Source organism: Wyeomyia smithii, chromosome 3 (genome assembly GCF_029784165.1).
Source record: "Wyeomyia smithii strain HCP4-BCI-WySm-NY-G18 chromosome 3, ASM2978416v1, whole genome shotgun sequence".
NCBI lineage: Eukaryota > Metazoa > Arthropoda > Insecta > Diptera > Culicidae > Wyeomyia > Wyeomyia smithii.
Window position 1 is genome coordinate 198,676,182 of NC_073696.1, and position 21,161 is coordinate 198,697,342.

Below are 21,161 nucleotides of genomic sequence, written 5' to 3' on the forward strand. Positions count from 1 at the left end.
TTGAAACAGTCTTAGGAAATATTGTTAAAATTCGAGGCCCTGCTGCGATCGGTCAACTCTACCTAGTGAAGATCGTGTCATTTGCCAACTGAGAAGAGTCTCCGTTCGCGCCTGTTGCGAAGCCGACGACCGAGTTGCAAAATGCGGCGTCTTACCAGCCACGTCCAAGACGGTGGCCTCGTTGCGACACTAGGAATCCGGCTCTAGTGATTTTGTTTTTTTTTCTGTTAAAATTTTTTCTCTTTTTTTTAGAAAACCCATCTTTTTCGAAGCCGACTAATTATGCTTGAACCGTTAACTAACAACGGCTGCACCGTAGGATTTCTATAACTCAGCTTCAAGACGCGGTAGCTAAACAACCCAGATTCAATTGTTTTCATTTCAATTTGGAATTTAAGAATTTACAATAAACTGTAGTAGATCCTGATAGTTTCTTAACGAGTTATAATGCGCCCAAAGTTAGACTAATTACCGTCTTCGTTCTGAAAAGCATACATATTTAAAACTCACTTCACAGTTAATCTCACCTCCCAAGATAATTTTACTCACCTCACTCACGTCCCTTTAAACATGAAAAAGTGACGAGACTATGGAGTGAAATGCACCCCATGACTCTTCTAACAAGGATCATTATAACAATTGAACAAATAGAAATTGTTCCAAAAACGTACAAATTTTTATATTTAAAATACACTAAAGTCGCTTTTTACGCGGGGGATACGTGCCGCGTAAAATGAAACCGCGTAAATTCCGGAATCCGCGTAAAAAAAAAACGCGTAAATTCCGGAATCCGCGTAAAAAAAACCATCGTTAATTTTGCATTCCGAGTGAAGGGGAATTGAAATCCGGGCAAAAAAGAAATACCGCGTAAATTCCGGAATCCGCGTAAAAAAAAACCGCGTTAATTCCGGAATCCGCGTAAAAAACCGCGTAAAAAGCGACCTTAGTGTATACAGCCAATCTTTGTATCTACTCTAAAACCCCCATCTCCCGACACAAATCTATAAGAAAACAGATAGAATGCAGTTGACTTCTCTCGTAATCGACTATGACCTGAATCAGATGCTCCTAGAAATAGCATATAACTGTCAAAATAGGGTTTCGTACCCGTTCGTTAATTCTCTTAAAAACACTTTCAGACAAATTGAATCAAAAGTCCCAGGAAGTTATTACTTAATATATTATTTTATTCAATTCTTACATTCTAACCAAAACGAAACGAAGGAATAAGTATTGAAACGAAACAGAGAATAATTTCAATTAAAAATGAGTTATCCACAATAGAACAATTAAAAGTATGGGACAATTTCGACGGAAAGCTCGACTGATTTTTAATCTCGAGCAAGTTTTAGTTTCTTCAAAACCTGGTGGTAAACCTGTTCGACTTGCTGATATTCTGCATTTAATTGTTCTATACGATCTTCCAGCGTAGGAAGTAGACTGAGTGCCGCACTTACGTCGACTCCCCGTTTCTGCAGCCGAACCAGCGCTCGCTGATGCTTACTGTTGTTCAAATTCAGCCGCTTTTTTACTTCGACGCGGTAGTTGCGATAGTCCGTTTCATTCTTGGTGTCGATTGCCGATAACCTAAGAATCTCGTAAATTACGCGACATTGTTTTGGGTTGATCTAAAAAAAAAACGTAATACAATCCATGTATACCAAAAAAGGGGTACCAGAGCATTACCTTGTATTTTTCTTTCGCTTCCTTCAGCATTTCTTTACTGAATCCACTGAGCAATTTGTCTTTCGCAAAAGCAGGCAACGTCATACAATGTTTGGCGTCTACAACTGAGCGAATGTGTTGGATAATATCTGTTGGCTCTTCATAGGTGATGTCCGCTACATTACTCATCGAAAGAAAATACTTGTTTACGGTCTGAAAATGTAAAATCGACATGTGACCCACATCAGTGCAAAAATGGTATTTTAAAGTTCTAACCGTTTCGATCAACCAGGAAGCAATCCCAAGTTTCTGGAAAGGAGGTAAAACCAGTATCTGGCTAATCCGAGGCCTTATGAACTGCGGGTATGAATAATACTGATAAACTGTAAAGTACCCGGCCGTAGCATAACGAGTCTCGTTTCCGTCAGAATATTTTTCATATACTATAAAAAATAGCCACAGTGGATCATGTTCAACTCTACTAAATGCATCGATGAACCAAAAAGAGAGCGACTCGAGCCTGGAGTGGTACTTGAGAAAATCCTTATCGTTTATGTCGCTTACGTAAACTTCAAATGTGCGTTCTTCCTGACCGCATATACCAGGGTTTAGCTTAAACTCATCTACCTTATTACCAAATGGTTTGAAACCTGCGGTTTTGACTTCCACAATCTTTTTATATTCTTCCAGATTGGTATAGTAGCATCCATCCTCTACCAGCTCAGCAAGTGCTTTTTCCACATCATCTGCTTTGACCCCTCCATCCGGACTAACGTCATCAACCTGTAATCCCAGATTAAATTACTTCCAGCTGAGGATCGAAACAACAGCTTACCTTTTCCGAATATTTAACATTGAAGTAAATATCCAGTGAGCCGGCTGCGAAACAGACATCTATCTGCAAATCACGATAACCAAAGACACTCTCTTGTTCACCGAAAATTTGATGAGCCATTTCCGGGTGAAACACTACAGACTCATCGTCAAAGTCTTGTTCTTTGCGGATCAAGCGAAAGCGCGTACATTCTAGTGCGTTGGAAACGTAGTTTTGCAACTTCGAGATAGAACTCATTCTGGGACGTTCTGCAAACGAAATCATTGCGTTGTTATCCCAGGTCTAATTGAAAATTGCGCCAAATCTTTGTACGCGCTGTAACCTCAACCAAGACGATACTAAGCAAAGCGAGGAATCGTGCGTGTAGAATGTTTCAGTTATATTTACTTACTTTTGATGATTGAAAATTCAAGTCAAAATCAAGTGGAATATATTCTTTAGCTCTGCAGGTTTTCCAATAGTTTATCGCGCTTTTTCCATGAAGCTAACATTAATCAAACAAAAAGAACTGTATGCAAAAATTACGTCAAATGTGATCCGTGTTGCCAGTTTAATAAAACACATGTAACCCTTGTAACGCATAAAACGCATGTAACCTATGTTACGCATGCAAAATTTCGCGTTATGAAAAAAATGTAGCATGAAACCTGGGACATAAAACAATAGAACGAATAAACAATAATGCAACTCGCTGGCATCTATCTTATTCGCTTTGCTCCGATTGAAGTTATAGGGAATTTCTTTATTCCCTGTGAATTTTTATTGGAAATTAGTAAGCTGCGACCCAGCTGTGTTCAACATAGCAATCTATTAATAAGAGAGCAATCAATAAATTTTATTATACTTCCAACTGTCATCCGAACTAGACGTTCTCATTCCACACTCTCAATAGGTTATTGGGCCCCCGCGAGAACGTTCTATTGGAAGATTCTCGAAGTTTTTTGAAAAAATTTTCACTTAAAAGAAAATAAGTTTGATCAAGAAAATGACCACTGTTCCTGTCGGATATTCAAGTGCTGCTGGTAGTAGCGTGTCCACATCAAGCCTTCCCGGAATTGAGCGGCTCACAGGACGAGAAAATTGGGCCACCTGGAAGTTTGCCGTTGAAACATTCCTGGATCTCGAAGACCTCTGGTGCGTCGTGAAGCCGAAGTTGAAGGAAGATGGAATCTACGAAACCGTGAATGCAGACAAAGATCGAAAGGCAAGAGCGAAGATCATCCTACTTCTTGATCCCGTTAATTACGTCCACGTCCGGGAAGCGAAAACAGCCCGAGAAGTATGGTCGAAGCTGGAGAAGGCATTTAAGGACTCGGGCCTAACAAGACGAGTCGGGCTTTTGCACAAGCTAATCAAGACGGAGCTGTCATCGTGTGATTCCATGGGCGACAATTTAAACCGAATTATAACTACAGCGCACCAGCTGGATGGAATCGGTTTTGCGATCTGAGACGAGTGGGTAGGATCTCTACTGCTGGCAGGGCTTCCTGATGAGTATCGTCCAATGATCATGGCGCTGGAGAATTCAGGCACACCAATCTTTGGAGATGCCATCAAAACAAAGTTACTACAGTATAGTGTTGTCTCGAGGGCGGTCGGGGAGAAGAATAAAATCCGTGTATAACGGTTGCTCTCTAATACACTTCTGCCTTTATTCTTCGTACTCTCGCTACCGTCAATATATGCAGACACCTGAGCCGTCAAGCATTATGAATATGCTAGAGCACTATACTACATTACTTTTCTCTTTTCTTATTTGTTTTTGTTTTATTTTATTTTATTTTATTTTAGTTTACTGATACTGCAAGAGATCCTATGGCATCCACTATTACTAGCTTAAATTTTATGCAAGAAATCTTTCAAATATGCTGGTTGCAGTGTTGTCCTCTTTATCTTTTGTGCAGCATCAGATGTATCGGCCTCATTATTGGAACGTGGTGGTTTTGTTGATGATGACAGCACCGATGACGATGAACCCAATGGTGATGATGCCGAAGACGATGAGGCCAGTGATGATGATACCGTTGATGATAATGACGATGTAGATTCCAAATCGGCTTCAGCAGTATTGATTCGCTGTAGATGAGACACATGCCTCCGATATTTAGCGCCAGATTCTTCGGAAGCAACCAATACATCCCCGCCTCTCCTTTTAATCACCTTGAACACTTCGGGATCAAAGTTTGGTGTTAGCTTGTTTGTTTTAGACATCTTTTTCAACAAAACTTTATCTCCTTCAGATATCGGATTTGGTTTGGGATTGCGTCTTTCGTCGGCATATAACCTTCCTTTCTCCTTCCTCTCTTTATCTCTATCAGCCACTTCCTCATCAATCTCTCTAGGTTGGCTGATGGAAGGCACTTTATCACGGATATTATGACCAAAAAGCATCTCCGAAGGAGTCTTACCTGTTATTGAGTGTGGGGAAGACCGATACATCTACAGATATTTATTTAACTCCGATTCCCAGTCTGCATTGGTCGCCTGGCTAATGGAAAGTCTTTTCAAAATGGAACGATTTTGTCGTTCCACTTCACCGTTTTGTTGTGGCCAGTAAGGAATGGTATTGATCAACTGGATGTTGTTCGTGTCACAATATACTCGAAATTCTTCACTGGCTAATTGTGGACCGTTATCTGCAGTGATAGAAATCGGCAGACCAAATCGAGCGAAAATTGTAGTTAACCTCTTAATGGTCTCTCTCGAATCAATCTTCTCCATTATCTCAACCCCGATATAGCGGCTAAAATAATCGACAACCACAAACAAGTAGTGTCCAGTTGGAAGTGGTCCGAGATAATCGATAGCCAAGTGTTGCCAAGGCTCTGTAGGCAATTCTCTACGCTTCATCGGTTCCGGGACAGCAGGTGCTGCTACTAGCATGCATCCACGGCAATCCTTAACGTACTTATCAACCTGAGTATCGATTTTTGGCCACCATACCTTCGCACGCAAACGTTGCTTCATGATCGTCATACCCGGGTGACCCTCATGTGCTAAGTCAAGTGTTCGCAGTCTTAGGCTTTGAGGCATAACTATTCGAGTTCCACGTAACAAGATTTTTCCATTTTTCGGTTTCGAACAATTTTCTGTAACGCTGTCCTGACAGATATGATCGAACTATCCGCTTCAGACTGACTTTCAATCAGGGAAATTTTCAACGCAACTGGGGCAGCATTCGAAGCTACCCAATTCACATAATATTCCGCATATTCCTCAAAAGCTCTGCCGTTTCCCTCAGATGCCACTGCAAGTCGAGACAGTGGATCAGCGATATTGGATTTTCCTGGTCGATATATGACTGTCACCTTGTATGCCTGCAAACGGACCACCCACCTTTCGATTAGAGATGGGAAAAATGGTTCACTATAGTGAGCGGATCAGAGCGGTTCCGCTCACTACGGTGAACTAGTTCTTTTTAACAGCTCACTCGCTATTTTCGTTCATACATAATTTTTGTTGACTATCAGTGTAGCTAATTATGAGACACCGCAAGCGAGAGCCATGTGAAAGCCTTACACCCGATTTGCCAAGCGCAAGGTCGCGCGCAAAACTACAATAGAATTCCCAGAAACAAGCTGTTACCAAATATCTGCTCTGCTATGCATAACCTGCATATCCCATCACCCATCACCCAGCCAGCTGCAAAAGCTTGCAAAAAATCAACTTGTCACAGCTCATACACAGGTACCTACACGGGTTGACTAACGCCGAGTACGCACAAGTATGGATGTGGAACGAAAAGAACGAAAGAACTGATTCACTGATCTTCTGGCAATCCGCTCGCAGGCTGATCAGAAGACTCAGTTCTTTGAAAGAGCGAAATCTTTCGCTCTCAGAAGAACTGATTCTTCTGATGGCTCTTCTGTTCAGCTCGCAGGCAATCCCCTCGCGATCAGAAGATTTCGATCTTTTAAAGAACTGACTTTCTGATCAGCTCGCGAGCGGATAGTCTGAACAGATTCAAAAGATCAGTGAACCAGTTCTTTCGCTCTTTTCGTTCCACTTTTGCCATCCTTTCGTGTGCGTTCTCGTCGTTAGCCAGCCCGTGTGCCTGTGTGTGAACTATGGCAAGTAGATTTTATTTTTTATAGGAGAGCAGGCAGCCGGTGGCAGCTTTTTTTTTAGTCACATGGTTCTTGTTTGCGGTGTCTGATCAACAAAATCAGCTATCAGCTATTTGCTTAAAGTAAGGGGTGAGTTACCGCTCTTTAAAAAAGAACGATAGATCACACACTCTTCAAAGTGAGCCAGCTCTTTAGATCAGTTCGTGAGCGGATTGCCCACCTCTACTTTCGATCCTGGCACATGGCTTCGAAGGTGGACTAAAAATCGTTTCGAGTGGTTTATGATCGGTGATCAACTCAAATGAGCGACCGTACAAGTAAAAGTGAAACCGCTCTACCGCCCACACCAAAGCTAAAGCTTCCGTCTCTATTTGAGCGTACCGCTTTTCAACCTCTGTTAGGCTGCGACTTGCATATGAAATAATACGAGGACCTCGATCGTTAATTTGGATAAGGACAGCCCCGAGACCAACCGGGCTGGCATCAGCTATAAGTTGGGTACGATCCTCAACGTTAAAATATCCTAGAGTTGTAGGATTAATCATATAACTCTTCAGATTATCGAACGCTTCCTGATGTTCATGGTTCCAAACGAACTTGCTTTGTTGTTTAGTTAGCTGCCGTAGTGGATTGGTACGGGTTGCCAAGTTTGGAATAAAATTCCCCACGTAGTTTACTAAACCCAAAAAGCTTCGAGTTTCTTCTTTGGAGTACGGTTCCCGAAAATTTCGAATGGAATGCAATTTATCTGAGTTGGGTCGAATTCCATTAGCAGACAGAATGTGTCCCAAAAATTTCAACTCGGTCACACCATACACGCATTTGGAATCGTTCAGTTTCACATTCATTACCTGCAGCTTATGACGAACCTTTTCCAAACGTTCATCGTGTTCCTGTTGATCGGATCCATAAACTATCACGTCGTCGATAAAGTTGACGCAGCCTTCACATCCACTCAAGACCTGTTCCATAATTTTCTGAAACAGTTCAGGAGCGCAATTGATGCCAAACATCAGGCGGGTGTACCTGTACAATCCTCTGCGTGTGATAAACGTCGTTATTTCTCTTGATCTCTGTGATATTTCAACTTAAATGAAAATAACTTTGTTTTAACAAAAATCGTCTTTATCGACAACTCATTACGAATAGACAGTTGAACTGAGATACGTAAATCAAAACAATGCGAGAAAATCCTTCAAGCTTTTTGGCAGCACTGTCGATTTGAAATTATTTATCATATTAACCCACCTGATGTCATTCGTTGTTTTGCTTTCGTCTCGATTAGACGCAAATTGTTCATCTCCGTTTGAGTTTGCAAAATAACAATACACGAGTTATCGTACGGGTTTTTTTTTTGTCGATTAGTTCTTGTGCTGCGCGATAACAATAGCCGGTAGTTAATCGGCAGAAACATCTTCTGCACACTGGTAGGGGCAGGCTACCCCGCCAGTGATCCGATACGCAGCTGATATATCAGCAAGAATAATTCTCCCGCACCGCTGTTACCCCGCTAGCAGCACGGACCACCATACGATCGAGCGAGTGGAAGTCAACTACAAGTGGCATCTACAAGGTCGCGTGTAGGATACGGCCACTGTGTCACAACACGAAGCTGGATCGTCATTGTTTGTTCTGCGGAGACGCTCGATTAATCCTACTATCAGCCGTGAGGTCGTGACTTAGACGTTCGGTGAAGTATTCTCTTTAAAATTTAATAGCAACTACTTGACCCCCCCACATTCGAATATTTATCGTTTGTGTGTGGTAGAGCGTAACGCTCCCGCAAAATGGACGACATGCAGGTGCAACTATTCCTGGATGTGGAAACAACTGGGGAAGAGATTGAGATCTCCCCCATCAATTCCCCTCTACCTTCCCCGCTACCTATCCCCGTACCAAGGGTACCGGCAACACGGGTGAAAGCTTACCCAGATGCTTCGAAAGGTCCGTTCGTAGTTTACTTCAGGCCCATAAAGAAGCCTCTAAATATAATTCAAATCGGCAAGGACCTGGCAAAACAGTTTTCGGACGTAACCGAAATTACAAAGGTTAGACCGAACAAACTGCGAGTTGTTGTGAGTAGCTTGAAGCAAGCAAACGCAATTGCTAGCTACGAGCTCTTCACGAGAGAGTACCGCGTGTACATCCCTGCCAAGGATGTGGAGATCGACGGTGTGGTTACCGAAGGAAGCCTCACGGTCGATGACATTTTGCGTCACGGGGTTGGCTGCTTCAAGAACCCCCTGATTCAAGATGTAAAGATACTGGATGTCAAGCAATTGCATTCAGTATCCATCGAAGAAGGGAAGAAGAAATTCTTCCCTTCGGATTCCTTCCGTGTAACATTCGCCGGATCCGCACTGCCGAACTACATCTCTTTGGACAGGGTTCGTCTGCCTGTACGCCTGTTCGTACCGCGGGTCATGCATTGCCAAAACTGCAAGCAGTTAGGTCATACAGCCACCTACTGCTGCAACAAGGCACGCTGCAGCAAGTGCGGAGGCAATCATGCTGAGACCGCTTGCAGTGAGGATACTGAAAAGTGTCTTTACTGCGAAGGAACTCGGCATGACCTTTCGGCGTGTCCCGCGTACAAACAGCGCGAGTAAAAAATAAAGCGTTCCCTCAAGGAACGATCAAAGCGCTCTTTCGCACAAATGCTGAAGAGTGCTGAGCCACCCTCGACAGGAAACATCTTTTCCTTTTTGCCAACCGATGAGGGTACATCTGACGATCCCGTCGAAGGGTGTTCTTATGCCATGCCAGAAGGATCTAGGAAGAGGTGAATGATCAACTCTTCTAATCTTTCTCGCAAAGGTCGCAAGATAACCCCTAGCGGAATGACCAATAAGCCAACACAAAAAGGAAGCGGTGAAGAAAAACCGAAGCAAGTACCTCCCGGTTTTAATTTTAAATCAAACCAGGAGTACCCACCGCTTCCTGGGGCACCAAAAACCCCTCGTGCACCCATTTCTCGATCAGAAGATAAAAAAGAAACAGGGTTCATAAAATTTTCTGATATTGTGGACTGGATATTTAAAACATTCAACATACCAGATCCCCTACAAAATATTCTTCTTGCCCTTCTTCCCACAGTGAAAACCTTTTTGATGCAACTAGCAGCAACTTGGCCCCTCATTTCAGCTATCATATCTTTCGATGACTAATACGGCGAAAGAGGTTAGGAATTTTATCACTGTATTACAGTGGAATTGCAGAAGTATCATCCCCAAATTCGATCTATTTTCTCATTTAATAAATACATACAATTGTGACGCATTTGCGCTCTGTGAAACCTTTCTCAATTCAAACGATCAACTCAATTTCCACGATTTTAACATTATTCGTCGAGTTCGAGACTCACACGGTGGAGGGGTACTTTTAGGGATTAAAAAGTGCTATTCCTTCTTCCGAATCGACCTCCCCTCGATCTCGAATATTGAAGTCGTTGCCATTCAAACGAATATGAATGGAAAAGACCTATGCCTTGTTTCGTTATATATGCCTCCATCCGCGCGGATTGAACAGAAGCATCTCACTGATATAGCAGAGTTGCTTCCCGCGCCTTTTTTGATATTGGGAGATTTTAATTCTCACTGTTCGCTATGGGGGTCGCTGTACGACGACAACCGATCTTCTTTAATCTGTAACTTGATCGACGACTTCAATATGACAGTTTTGAATACTGGGGAAGCGACACGTGTACCTAATCCTCCAGCACGTGAAAGCGTGCTTGACCTATCCCTTTGCTCGACATCACTAGCGTTAGATTGCCGGTGGAAAGTAATCAACGATCCCCACGGTAGTGATCATCTTCCAATCGTTATATCAATTGCTAATGGTTCAACTCCCCCGAACCCAATCAATATTTCCTACGACCTTACACGAAATATTGATTGGAAGTGTTATGAGTCTATTATAGCGCAATCTATCGAGACTCACGAGGAACTTCCTCCGGAGGAAGAATACGCGTTCTTAGCTGGCTTGATAATCGACGCCGCGACTCAAGCTCAGACGAAACCGATACCCGGGGTAACGATTAGACAGCGCCCTCCCAACAAATGGTGGGACAAAGAGTGCTCTGAGCTGTACGCGCGAAGGTCCGCGGCGTATAAGGACTACCGGGAGTACGGCACTGTCAACCTGCTTCGAAAGTACGAGGCACTGGGCAGGCAGATGAAGAGCTTAGTAAAGGCGAAAAAACGCGGGTACTGGCGGCGGTTCGTAAACGCGTTGTCCAGGGAAACAGCGATGAGCACTCTTTGGGATACCGCCAGGCGCATGCGGAACCGTGACGTTTCGAATGAAAGCGAGGAGTATTCAGATCGCTGGATACTCGATTTTGCCAAAAAGGTCTGTCCAGACTCTGTACCGGAACAGAAAACCTTTCGCGACGCGTTATTAGTAACTACGGAAGAGCCTCCATTTTCGATGTTGGAATTTTCAATGGCTCTCCTGTCGTGCCACAATAAGGCTCCAGGGTTAGATAGAATAAAATTCAACCTGTTGAAGAATCTACCCGACTTTGCAAAAAGACGCTTGTTGAATTTGTTCAACAAGTTTCTTGAGCTAAATATTGTTCCGCATGACTGGAGGGAGGTAAAAGTCATTGCTATTCGGAAACCCGGGAAACCTGCCTCTGATCACAATTCATATAGGCCGATTGCGATGCTCTCTTGCCTCCGGAAATTAATGGAGAAAATGATCCCCTTACGGTTAGACAAATGGGTCGAAACAAACGGGTTACTTTCAGATACTCAATTTGGCTTTCGCCGGGGCAAAGGGACGAACGATTGCCTAGCGTTGCTTTCTACTGAAATTCAACTCGCATTTGCTCGAAAAGAGCAAATGGCTTCTGCGTTCATGGATATTAAGGGGGCTTTTGACTCTGTCTCTGTAGAAGTTTTAAGCGCGAAACTTCATTCGCAGGGACTTTCACCAAATTTGAATAACTTTTTGCTCAATTTGTTGTCAGAAAAGCATATGTATTTCTCACATGGCGATTCGACAACTTCCCGAATTAGTTACATGGGCCTCCCCCAGGGCTCATGTTTAAGTCCTCTCTTAAATAATTTTTACGTCAATGACATCGATGAATGTCTTGCAAATTCATGCACGCTAAGGCAACTTGCAGACGATAGCGTTGTATCCATTACTGGTGGCAAGGCTAGCGATCTGCAAGGACCATTGCAAGATACCTTAGACAATTTGTCTGAATGGGCTCTTAAGCTGGGTATCGAATTTTCTCCGGAGAAAACTGAGCTGGTCGTTTTTTCTAGGAAGCATAACCCAGCTCAGCTGCAGCTCCTACTAACGGGTAAAACGATCTCTCAGGTTTTAGTCGCTAAATATCTCGGGGTCTGGTTCGACTCTAAATGCACCTGGGCTTGTCATATTAGGTATCTGACACAAAAATGCCAACAGAGGATTAATTTTCTTCGTACGATTACCGGAACTTGGTGGGGTGCTCACCCAGGAGACCTTCTAAGGTTATACCAAACAACGATATTGTCAGTTCTTGAGTACGGCTGTTTCTGCTTTCGCTCCGCCGCGAACACGCACATTATAAAATTAGAGAGAATACAATATCGTTGTTTGCGTATTGCCTTGGGTTGCATGCAGTCGACCCATACGATGAGTCTTGAAGTGTTAGCGGGTATTCTTCCGTTGAAACATCGTTTTTGGAATCTCTCTTACCGGTTGCTAATTCGATGCACAGTTATGAACCCATTAGTAATTGAAAATTTCGAGAGGTTGGTCGACCTTCAATCTCAATCCAGATTTATGACTTTATATTTTGACTATATGGCTCAAGATATTAATCCTTCTTCTTACGATTCCTCTAATGTCGCACTTTTAGCTACTTCTAATAATGCTATATTCTTCGACACCACCATGAAACAAGACATTTCTGGTATCCCGGATCAATTGCGACCCCAAGAGATCCCTAAGATTTTTTCCAATAAGTTCAAACATGTTAGTTATGATAAAAGGTTTTACACTGACGGATCTAATCTAGATGAGTCCACTGGCTTCGGTGTTTTCCACGAAAATTTTACCGCCTCCTACAAATTCGATGCTCCTGCTTCCGTGTACGTCGCAGAACTTGCTGCTATTCAGTACTCTCTTGGAATCATCGAAACCCTACCCATAGACCACTACTTCATCTTCACAGATAGTCTCAGTGCCATTGAGGCTCTGCGATCAATGAAAAAACAGTTGGCAATCATCATGGAACTCAGATGAACTGGGACGGTGGCTACATCCCATTTTTCCTAAGGTATCGACGAAAGCATGGTTCAAGGGGTTGGATGTAGGTCGGGACTTCATTCGCGTGATGTCCAGACTTATGTCCAATCACTATACGTTAAACACGCATCTCTTTCGTATAGGGCTTGTAGACAGTAATCACTGCGTTTGTGGCGATGGCTACCATGACATCGAGCATGTTGTTTGGTCGTGTACCGAATACTGTGGTGTTAGGTCTGAGCTTATAGATTCCCTTCGGGCCCGAGGAAAACAACCGAACGTACCCGTTAGAGACATTCTGGGAAGCGGTGATCTCCAGTACATGACACAGCTATACGTGTTCATAAAACACGCTGGTATTAAAATATGAAACTCTTCTATCTATTTGTTAGATTACCATTCCCGCTACACGCTGAAAGAAGATGATACACTAAGCTGGAGACACTCAAACGAAGACTCGGCATCTTTATGTTCACGCAGACACCTCAGTCCAAACTCAAATCGAACATCACTGCTTAGCCATGTACAAATAAATAAATCGTATAACTCAATATAGTTAAAATCAAAATTGTAACTCCCCTCCTCTCACCTTAAATCCCCACTAGCTCGTAGTCAGCCGCGAGAATAAAGAAAAGGCCTCCCTCTTTTCCCTGCTAATTTAGAATTAAAAAAAAATGTACTTGGCTCAGTTAAACATAAATTGTATCGTGCCGTGTCAAACAAACTATTCAAAAAAAAACCACCTGATGAAACGCGTTTTCTACATCGAGCCTTGAGAAAACTTTTGCTTTGGCGAGATCAGGTAAAAAGTCCTCAATCGTTGGCAAAGGATGATTTTCTCTTCTGACGGCTTCGTTTTCTCGACGCATATCAACGCATATGCGCACGTCATCGCCTTTGGGCACAACCACAACTGGAGACACCCATTTCGATGGTTCATCCACTTTCTCGATAACTCCTTGGCGCAGTAGCTCATCCAGTTTATTGTCTACTAATTTCTCCAGTGCAACCGGGATGCGGCGATATGGCTGAACTACCGGCGCAACATCTGCCTTTACCGTGATATCAACGACAATGCCCTTGATAGTACTCAACGAACCGGCCTTGTTCTTCACGTCAATCTCGTTCACTGCGATGTCGATCTTCAAAATCCCCATTGCCGTTGAAGTGTCCCTACCAATCAATACTTTTCCGGTTCCCTTCACAACTTAAAACTCGGCCGATGCACTTCGATCGCCAAGCTTAATGATTGCCGTGAATGTACCAAGAACTGACAATTGCTGTCCGCCATAAACCTTGAAAATTTTGGATACCTCCCGTGTTTGACTACTAACGACCACATTGTTTGATTTCATCAGCTTCCACACAGACTCGCTCAGCAAATTGTGCTTCGAGCCCGAGTCAATGACCACTGGAACCGAAACACCTCCTATTTCGCATTGAACTTCGCCGTCGCTGTCGGTGGTCGTCGAATGAAACACGTTTTCCGTCTCTGCTACAACGATCTGGTTAACTGTAGATTCTCGATTTCGGGTACCTTCATTACTATTATCAACCATCGATGAAACGTCTCGCTTGGAAGTACGTGGCTCCGGGTGCTTTCGCTTTCGACATTTTTTCGCGAAATGGTCGCGTCCGCCGCATTTATTACATAATTTTCCTCGTGCCGGGCACTTCTCCTCTCGAGCTAAATGTCCAAAATATCCGCAGCGGTGACATAGTTAGGTACGAATTTAAGTAGCAAAAGAAATGCAAAAATGAAGTACGCTTCTCTTTCTAACATTTCCGTATTCAAACTTTGGTGCATGTTCGCTCGCACGGAGACACTTTTACCATCAGCGTATGCTAGCTCTCACTCTCTTACTATTTCTCTCCCAGGAGAGCACAATGTATATAGCTTTATATACTTCGTCAGCTTCTGCTGAATGTAGGAAAACTACACTTCAGCAATTCCTCGTTTCTCCTACCCCACACGTATGAATTATGACGCGCTGGTTTTTTTCAGATCCGTGTGGGCCGTAGGCTATCCGCATTTAAGCGATTTTTTCCATTTTTTTCCTGCTTTTTGCAGAATAGAACAGACTCTTCTTATAATCCGCATTTAAGCGACTGCTCTATTTCGAACTTATCCCTGCTATTACGCAGAATGAAATCAGACTATACTTTCCGCATTTAAGCGACTGATTCATTACACCTTCATTGAGTTTTTTTCCAATGAAACGTCAGCTTCAATTACTTACCTAGTGAATTCGCCATTTTTTATCCCATCCTCGTCGCCAAATATAGTGTTGTCTCGAGGGCGGTCGGGGAGAAGAATAAATCCGTCTATATCGGTTGCTCTCTAAAACACTTCTGCCTTTATTCTTCGTACTCTCGCTACCGTCAATATATGCAGACACCTGAGCCGTCAAGCATTATGAATATGCTAGAGCACTATACTACATACAGGAAATGCAGGGACCGTCTATAGATTCGGCATTCGCTGCGGGTAAGAAAGGCAATCGGAGCAACAAGCAGGTAAAAAAATCTGAACCCTCCAAAGGTCCAAAGTGCTGGAAATGCCAGAAGTACGGCCATACGGCCATGAAGCAAAAGAGTGTAAAAGTGCACAAAAATCCAACGCATTTTGTGCAGTCCTGTCGACATTGGTTTCCACCAAAGACGATGATTGGTTTTTTGATTCGGGAGTAAGCGTGCACATGAAAATTTCGAATGGAATGCAATTTATCTGAGTTGGGTCGAATTCCATTAGCAGACAGAATGTGTCCCAAAAATTTCAACTCGGTCACACCATACACGCATTTGGAATCGTTCAGTTTCACATTCATTACCTGCAGCTTATGACGAACCTTTTCCAAACGTTCATCGTGTTCCTGTTGATCGGATCCATAAACTATCACGTCGTCGATAAAGTTGACGCAGCCTTCACATCCACTCAAGACCTGTTCCATAATTTTCTGAAACAGTTCAGGAGCGCAATTGATGCCAAACATCAGGCGGGTGTACCTGTACAATCCTCTGCGTGTGATAAACGTCGTTATTTCTCTTGATCTCTGTGATATTTCAACTTAAATGAAAATAACTTTGTTTTAACAAAAATCGTCTTTATCGACAACTCATTACGAATAGACAGTTGAACTGAGATACGTAAATCAAAACAATGCGAGAAAATCCTTCAAGCTTTTTGGCAGCACTGTCGATTTGAAATTATTTATCATATTAACCCACCTGATGTCATTCGTTGTTTTGCTTTCGTCTCGATTAGACGCAAATTGTTCATCTCCGTTTGAGTTTGCAAAATAACAATACACGAGTTATCGTACGGGTTTTTTTTTTGTCGATTAGTTCTTGTGCTGCGCGATAACAATAGCCGGTAGTTAATCGGCAGAAACATCTTCTGCACACTGGTAGGGGCAGGCTACCCCGCCAGTGATCCGATACGCAGCTGATATATCAGCAAGAATAATTCTCCCGCACCGCTGTTACCCCGCTAGCAGCACGGACCACCATACGATCGAGCGAGTGGAAGTCAACTACAAGTGGCATCTACAAGGTCGCGTGTAGGATACGGCCACTGTGTCACAACACGAAGCTGGATCGTCATTGTTTGTTCTGCGGAGACGCTCGATTAATCCTACTATCAGCCGTGAGGTCGTGACTTAGACGTTCGGTGAAGTATTCTCTTTAAAATTTAATAGCAACTACTTGACCCCCCCACATTCGAATATTTATCGTTTGTGTGTGGTAGAGCGTAACGCTCCCGCAAAATGGACGACATGCAGGTGCAACTATTCCTGGATGTGGAAACAACTGGGGAAGAGATTGAGATCTCCCCCATCAATTCCCCTCTACCTTCCCCGCTACCTATCCCCGTACCAAGGGTACCGGCAACACGGGTGAAAGCTTACCCAGATGCTTCGAAAGGTCCGTTCGTAGTTTACTTCAGGCCCATAAAGAAGCCTCTAAATATAATTCAAATCGGCAAGGACCTGGCAAAACAGTTTTCGGACGTAACCGAAATTACAAAGGTTAGACCGAACAAACTGCGAGTTGTTGTGAGTAGCTTGAAGCAAGCAAACGCAATTGCTAGCTACGAGCTCTTCACGAGAGAGTACCGCGTGTACATCCCTGCCAAGGATGTGGAGATCGACGGTGTGGTTACCGAAGGAAGCCTCACGGTCGATGACATTTTGCGTCACGGGGTTGGCTGCTTCAAGAACCCCCTGATTCAAGATGTAAAGATACTGGATGTCAAGCAATTGCATTCAGTATCCATCGAAGAAGGGAAGAAGAAATTCTTCCCTTCGGATTCCTTCCGTGTAACATTCGCCGGATCCGCACTGCCGAACTACATCTCTTTGGACAGGGTTCGTCTGCCTGTACGCCTGTTCGTACCGCGGGTCATGCATTGCCAAAACTGCAAGCAGTTAGGTCATACAGCCACCTACTGCTGCAACAAGGCACGCTGCAGCAAGTGCGGAGGCAATCATGCTGAGACCGCTTGCAGTGAGGATACTGAAAAGTGTCTTTACTGCGAAGGAACTCGGCATGACCTTTCGGCGTGTCCCGCGTACAAACAGCGCGAGTAAAAAATAAAGCGTTCCCTCAAGGAACGATCAAAGCGCTCTTTCGCACAAATGCTGAAGAGTGCTGAGCCACCCTCGACAGGAAACATCTTTTCCTTTTTGCCAACCGATGAGGGTACATCTGACGATCCCGTCGAAGGGTGTTCTTATGCCATGCCAGAAGGATCTAGGAAGAGGTGAATGATCAACTCTTCTAATCTTTCTCGCAAAGGTCGCAAGATAACCCCTAGCGGAATGACCAATAAGCCAACACAAAAAGGAAGCGGTGAAGAAAAACCGAAGCAAGTACCTCCCGGTTTTAATTTTAAATCAAACCAGGAGTACCCACCGCTTCCTGGGGCACCAAAAACCCCTCGTGCACCCATTTCTCGATCAGAAGATAAAAAAGAAACAGGGTTCATAAAATTTTCTGATATTGTGGACTGGATATTTAAAACATTCAACATACCAGATCCCCTACAAAATATTCTTCTTGCCCTTCTTCCCACAGTGAAAACCTTTTTGATGCAACTAGCAGCAACTTGGCCCCTCATTTCAGCTATCATATCTTTCGATGACTAATACGGCGAAAGAGGTTAGGAATTTTATCACTGTATTACAGTGGAATTGCAGAAGTATCATCCCCAAATTCGATCTATTTTCTCATTTAATAAATACATACAATTGTGACGCATTTGCGCTCTGTGAAACCTTTCTCAATTCAAACGATCAACTCAATTTCCACGATTTTAACATTATTCGTCGAGTTCGAGACTCACACGGTGGAGGGGTACTTTTAGGGATTAAAAAGTGCTATTCCTTCTTCCGAATCGACCTCCCCTCGATCTCGAATATTGAAGTCGTTGCCATTCAAACGAATATGAATGGAAAAGACCTATGCCTTGTTTCGTTATATATGCCTCCATCCGCGCGGATTGAACAGAAGCATCTCACTGATATAGCAGAGTTGCTTCCCGCGCCTTTTTTGATATTGGGAGATTTTAATTCTCACTGTTCGCTATGGGGGTCGCTGTACGACGACAACCGATCTTCTTTAATCTGTAACTTGATCGACGACTTCAATATGACAGTTTTGAATACTGGGGAAGCGACACGTGTACCTAATCCTCCAGCACGTGAAAGCGTGCTTGACCTATCCCTTTGCTCGACATCACTAGCGTTAGATTGCCGGTGGAAAGTAATCAACGATCCCCACGGTAGTGATCATCTTCCAATCGTTATATCAATTGCTAATGGTTCAACTCCCCCGAACCCAATCAATATTTCCTACGACCTTACACGAAATATTGATTGGAAGTGTTATGAGTCTATTATAGCGCAATCTATCGAGACTCACGAGGAACTTCCTCCGGAGGAAGAATACGCGTTCTTAGCTGGCTTGATAATCGACGCCGCGACTCAAGCTCAGACGAAACCGATACCCGGGGTAACGATTAGACAGCGCCCTCCCAACAAATGGTGGGACAAAGAGTGCTCTGAGCTGTACGCGCGAAGGTCCGCGGCGTATAAGGACTACCGGGAGTACGGCACTGTCAACCTGCTTCGAAAGTACGAGGCACTGGGCAGGCAGATGAAGAGCTTAGTAAAGGCGAAAAAACGCGGGTACTGGCGGCGGTTCGTAAACGCGTTGTCCAGGGAAACAGCGATGAGCACTCTTTGGGATACCGCCAGGCGCATGCGGAACCGTGACGTTTCGAATGAAAGCGAGGAGTATTCAGATCGCTGGATACTCGATTTTGCCAAAAAGGTCTGTCCAGACTCTGTACCGGAACAGAAAACCTTTCGCGACGCGTTATTAGTAACTACGGAAGAGCCTCCATTTTCGATGTTGGAATTTTCAATGGCTCTCCTGTCGTGCCACAATAAGGCTCCAGGGTTAGATAGAATAAAATTCAACCTGTTGAAGAATCTACCCGACTTTGCAAAAAGACGCTTGTTGAATTTGTTCAACAAGTTTCTTGAGCTAAATATTGTTCCGCATGACTGGAGGGAGGTAAAAGTCATTGCTATTCGGAAACCCGGGAAACCTGCCTCTGATCACAATTCATATAGGCCGATTGCGATGCTCTCTTGCCTCCGGAAATTAATGGAGAAAATGATCCCCTTACGGTTAGACAAATGGGTCGAAACAAACGGGTTACTTTCAGATACTCAATTTGGCTTTCGCCGGGGCAAAGGGACGAACGATTGCCTAGCGTTGCTTTCTACTGAAATTCAACTCGCATTTGCTCGAAAAGAGCAAATGGCTTCTGCGTTCATGGATATTAAGGGGGCTTTTGACTCTGTCTCTGTAGAAGTTTTAAGCGCGAAACTTCATTCGCAGGGACTTTCACCAAATTTGAATAACTTTTTGCTCAATTTGTTGTCAGAAAAGCATATGTATTTCTCACATGGCGATTCGACAACTTCCCGAATTAGTTACATGGGCCTCCCCCAGGGCTCATGTTTAAGTCCTCTCTTAAATAATTTTTACGTCAATGACATCGATGAATGTCTTGCAAATTCATGCACGCTAAGGCAACTTGCAGACGATAGCGTTGTATCCATTACTGGTGGCAAGGCTAGCGATCTGCAAGGACCATTGCAAGATACCTTAGACAATTTGTCTGAATGGGCTCTTAAGCTGGGTATCGAATTTTCTCCGGAGAAAACTGAGCTGGTCGTTTTTTCTAGGAAGCATAACCCAGCTCAGCTGCAGCTCCTACTAACGGGTAAAACGATCTCTCAGGTTTTAGTCGCTAAATATCTCGGGGTCTGGTTCGACTCTAAATGCACCTGGGCTTGTCATATTAGGTATCTGACACAAAAATGCCAACAGAGGATTAATTTTCTTCGTACGATTACCGGAACTTGGTGGGGTGCTCACCCAGGAGACCTTCTAAGGTTATACCAAACAACGATATTGTCAGTTCTTGAGTACGGCTGTTTCTGCTTTCGCTCCGCCGCGAACACGCACATTATAAAATTAGAGAGAATACAATATCGTTGTTTGCGTATTGCCTTGGGTTGCATGCAGTCGACCCATACGATGAGTCTTGAAGTGTTAGCGGGTATTCTTCCGTTGAAACATCGTTTTTGGAATCTCTCTTACCGGTTGCTAATTCGATGCACAGTTATGAACCCATTAGTAATTGAAAATTTCGAGAGGTTGGTCGACCTTCAATCTCAATCCAGATTTATGACTTTATATTTTGACTATATGGCTCAAGATATTAATCCTTCTTCTTACGATTCCTCTAATGTCGCACTTTTAGCTACTTCTAATAATGCTATATTCTTCGACACCACCATGAAACAAGACATTTCTGGTATCCCGGATCAATTGCGACCCCAAGAGATCCCTAAGATTTTTTCCAATAAGTTCAAACATGTTAGTTATGATAAAAGGTTTTACACTGACGGATCTAATCTAGATGAGTCCACTGGCTTCGGTGTTTTCCACGAAAATTTTACCGCCTCCTACAAATTCGATGCTCCTGCTTCCGTGTACGTCGCAGAACTTGCTGCTATTCAGTACTCTCTTGGAATCATCGAAACCCTACCCATAGACCACTACTTCATCTTCACAGATAGTCTCAGTGCCATTGAGGCTCTGCGATCAATGAAAAAACAGTTGGCAATCATCATGGAACTCAGATGAACTGGGACGGTGGCTACATCCCATTTTTCCTAAGGTATCGACGAAAGCATGGTTCAAGGGGTTGGATGTAGGTCGGGACTTCATTCGCGTGATGTCCAGACTTATGTCCAATCACTATA

The 21,161-nt window shown here is 43.6% G+C and overlaps 2 protein-coding genes across 2 annotated transcripts; both read right to left on the minus strand.

Annotated features, from left to right (window-relative positions):
- Window positions 1-1,166: 1,166 nt before the first annotated feature.
- Window positions 1,167-3,037, minus strand: LOC129729033 (histone acetyltransferase type B catalytic subunit). Its single transcript, XM_055687510.1, has 5 exons — window positions 2,892-3,037; window positions 2,501-2,748; window positions 1,942-2,448; window positions 1,687-1,878; window positions 1,167-1,628 (listed from the first exon to the last, which is right to left on the minus strand). Exons 2-5 carry the CDS (start codon window positions 2,735-2,737, stop codon window positions 1,332-1,334), a joined length of 1,233 nt encoding a protein of 410 aa, XP_055543485.1. The 5' UTR covers window positions 2,738-2,748; window positions 2,892-3,037; the 3' UTR covers window positions 1,167-1,331.
- Window positions 3,038-4,939: 1,902 nt separating this feature from the next.
- On the minus strand, window positions 4,940-5,533 carry LOC129728990 (uncharacterized protein K02A2.6-like). Its single transcript, XM_055687464.1, has one exon. It carries the CDS (start codon window positions 5,531-5,533, stop codon window positions 4,940-4,942), a length of 594 nt encoding a protein of 197 aa, XP_055543439.1.
- Between the last annotated feature and the right edge of the window lie 15,628 nt (window positions 5,534-21,161).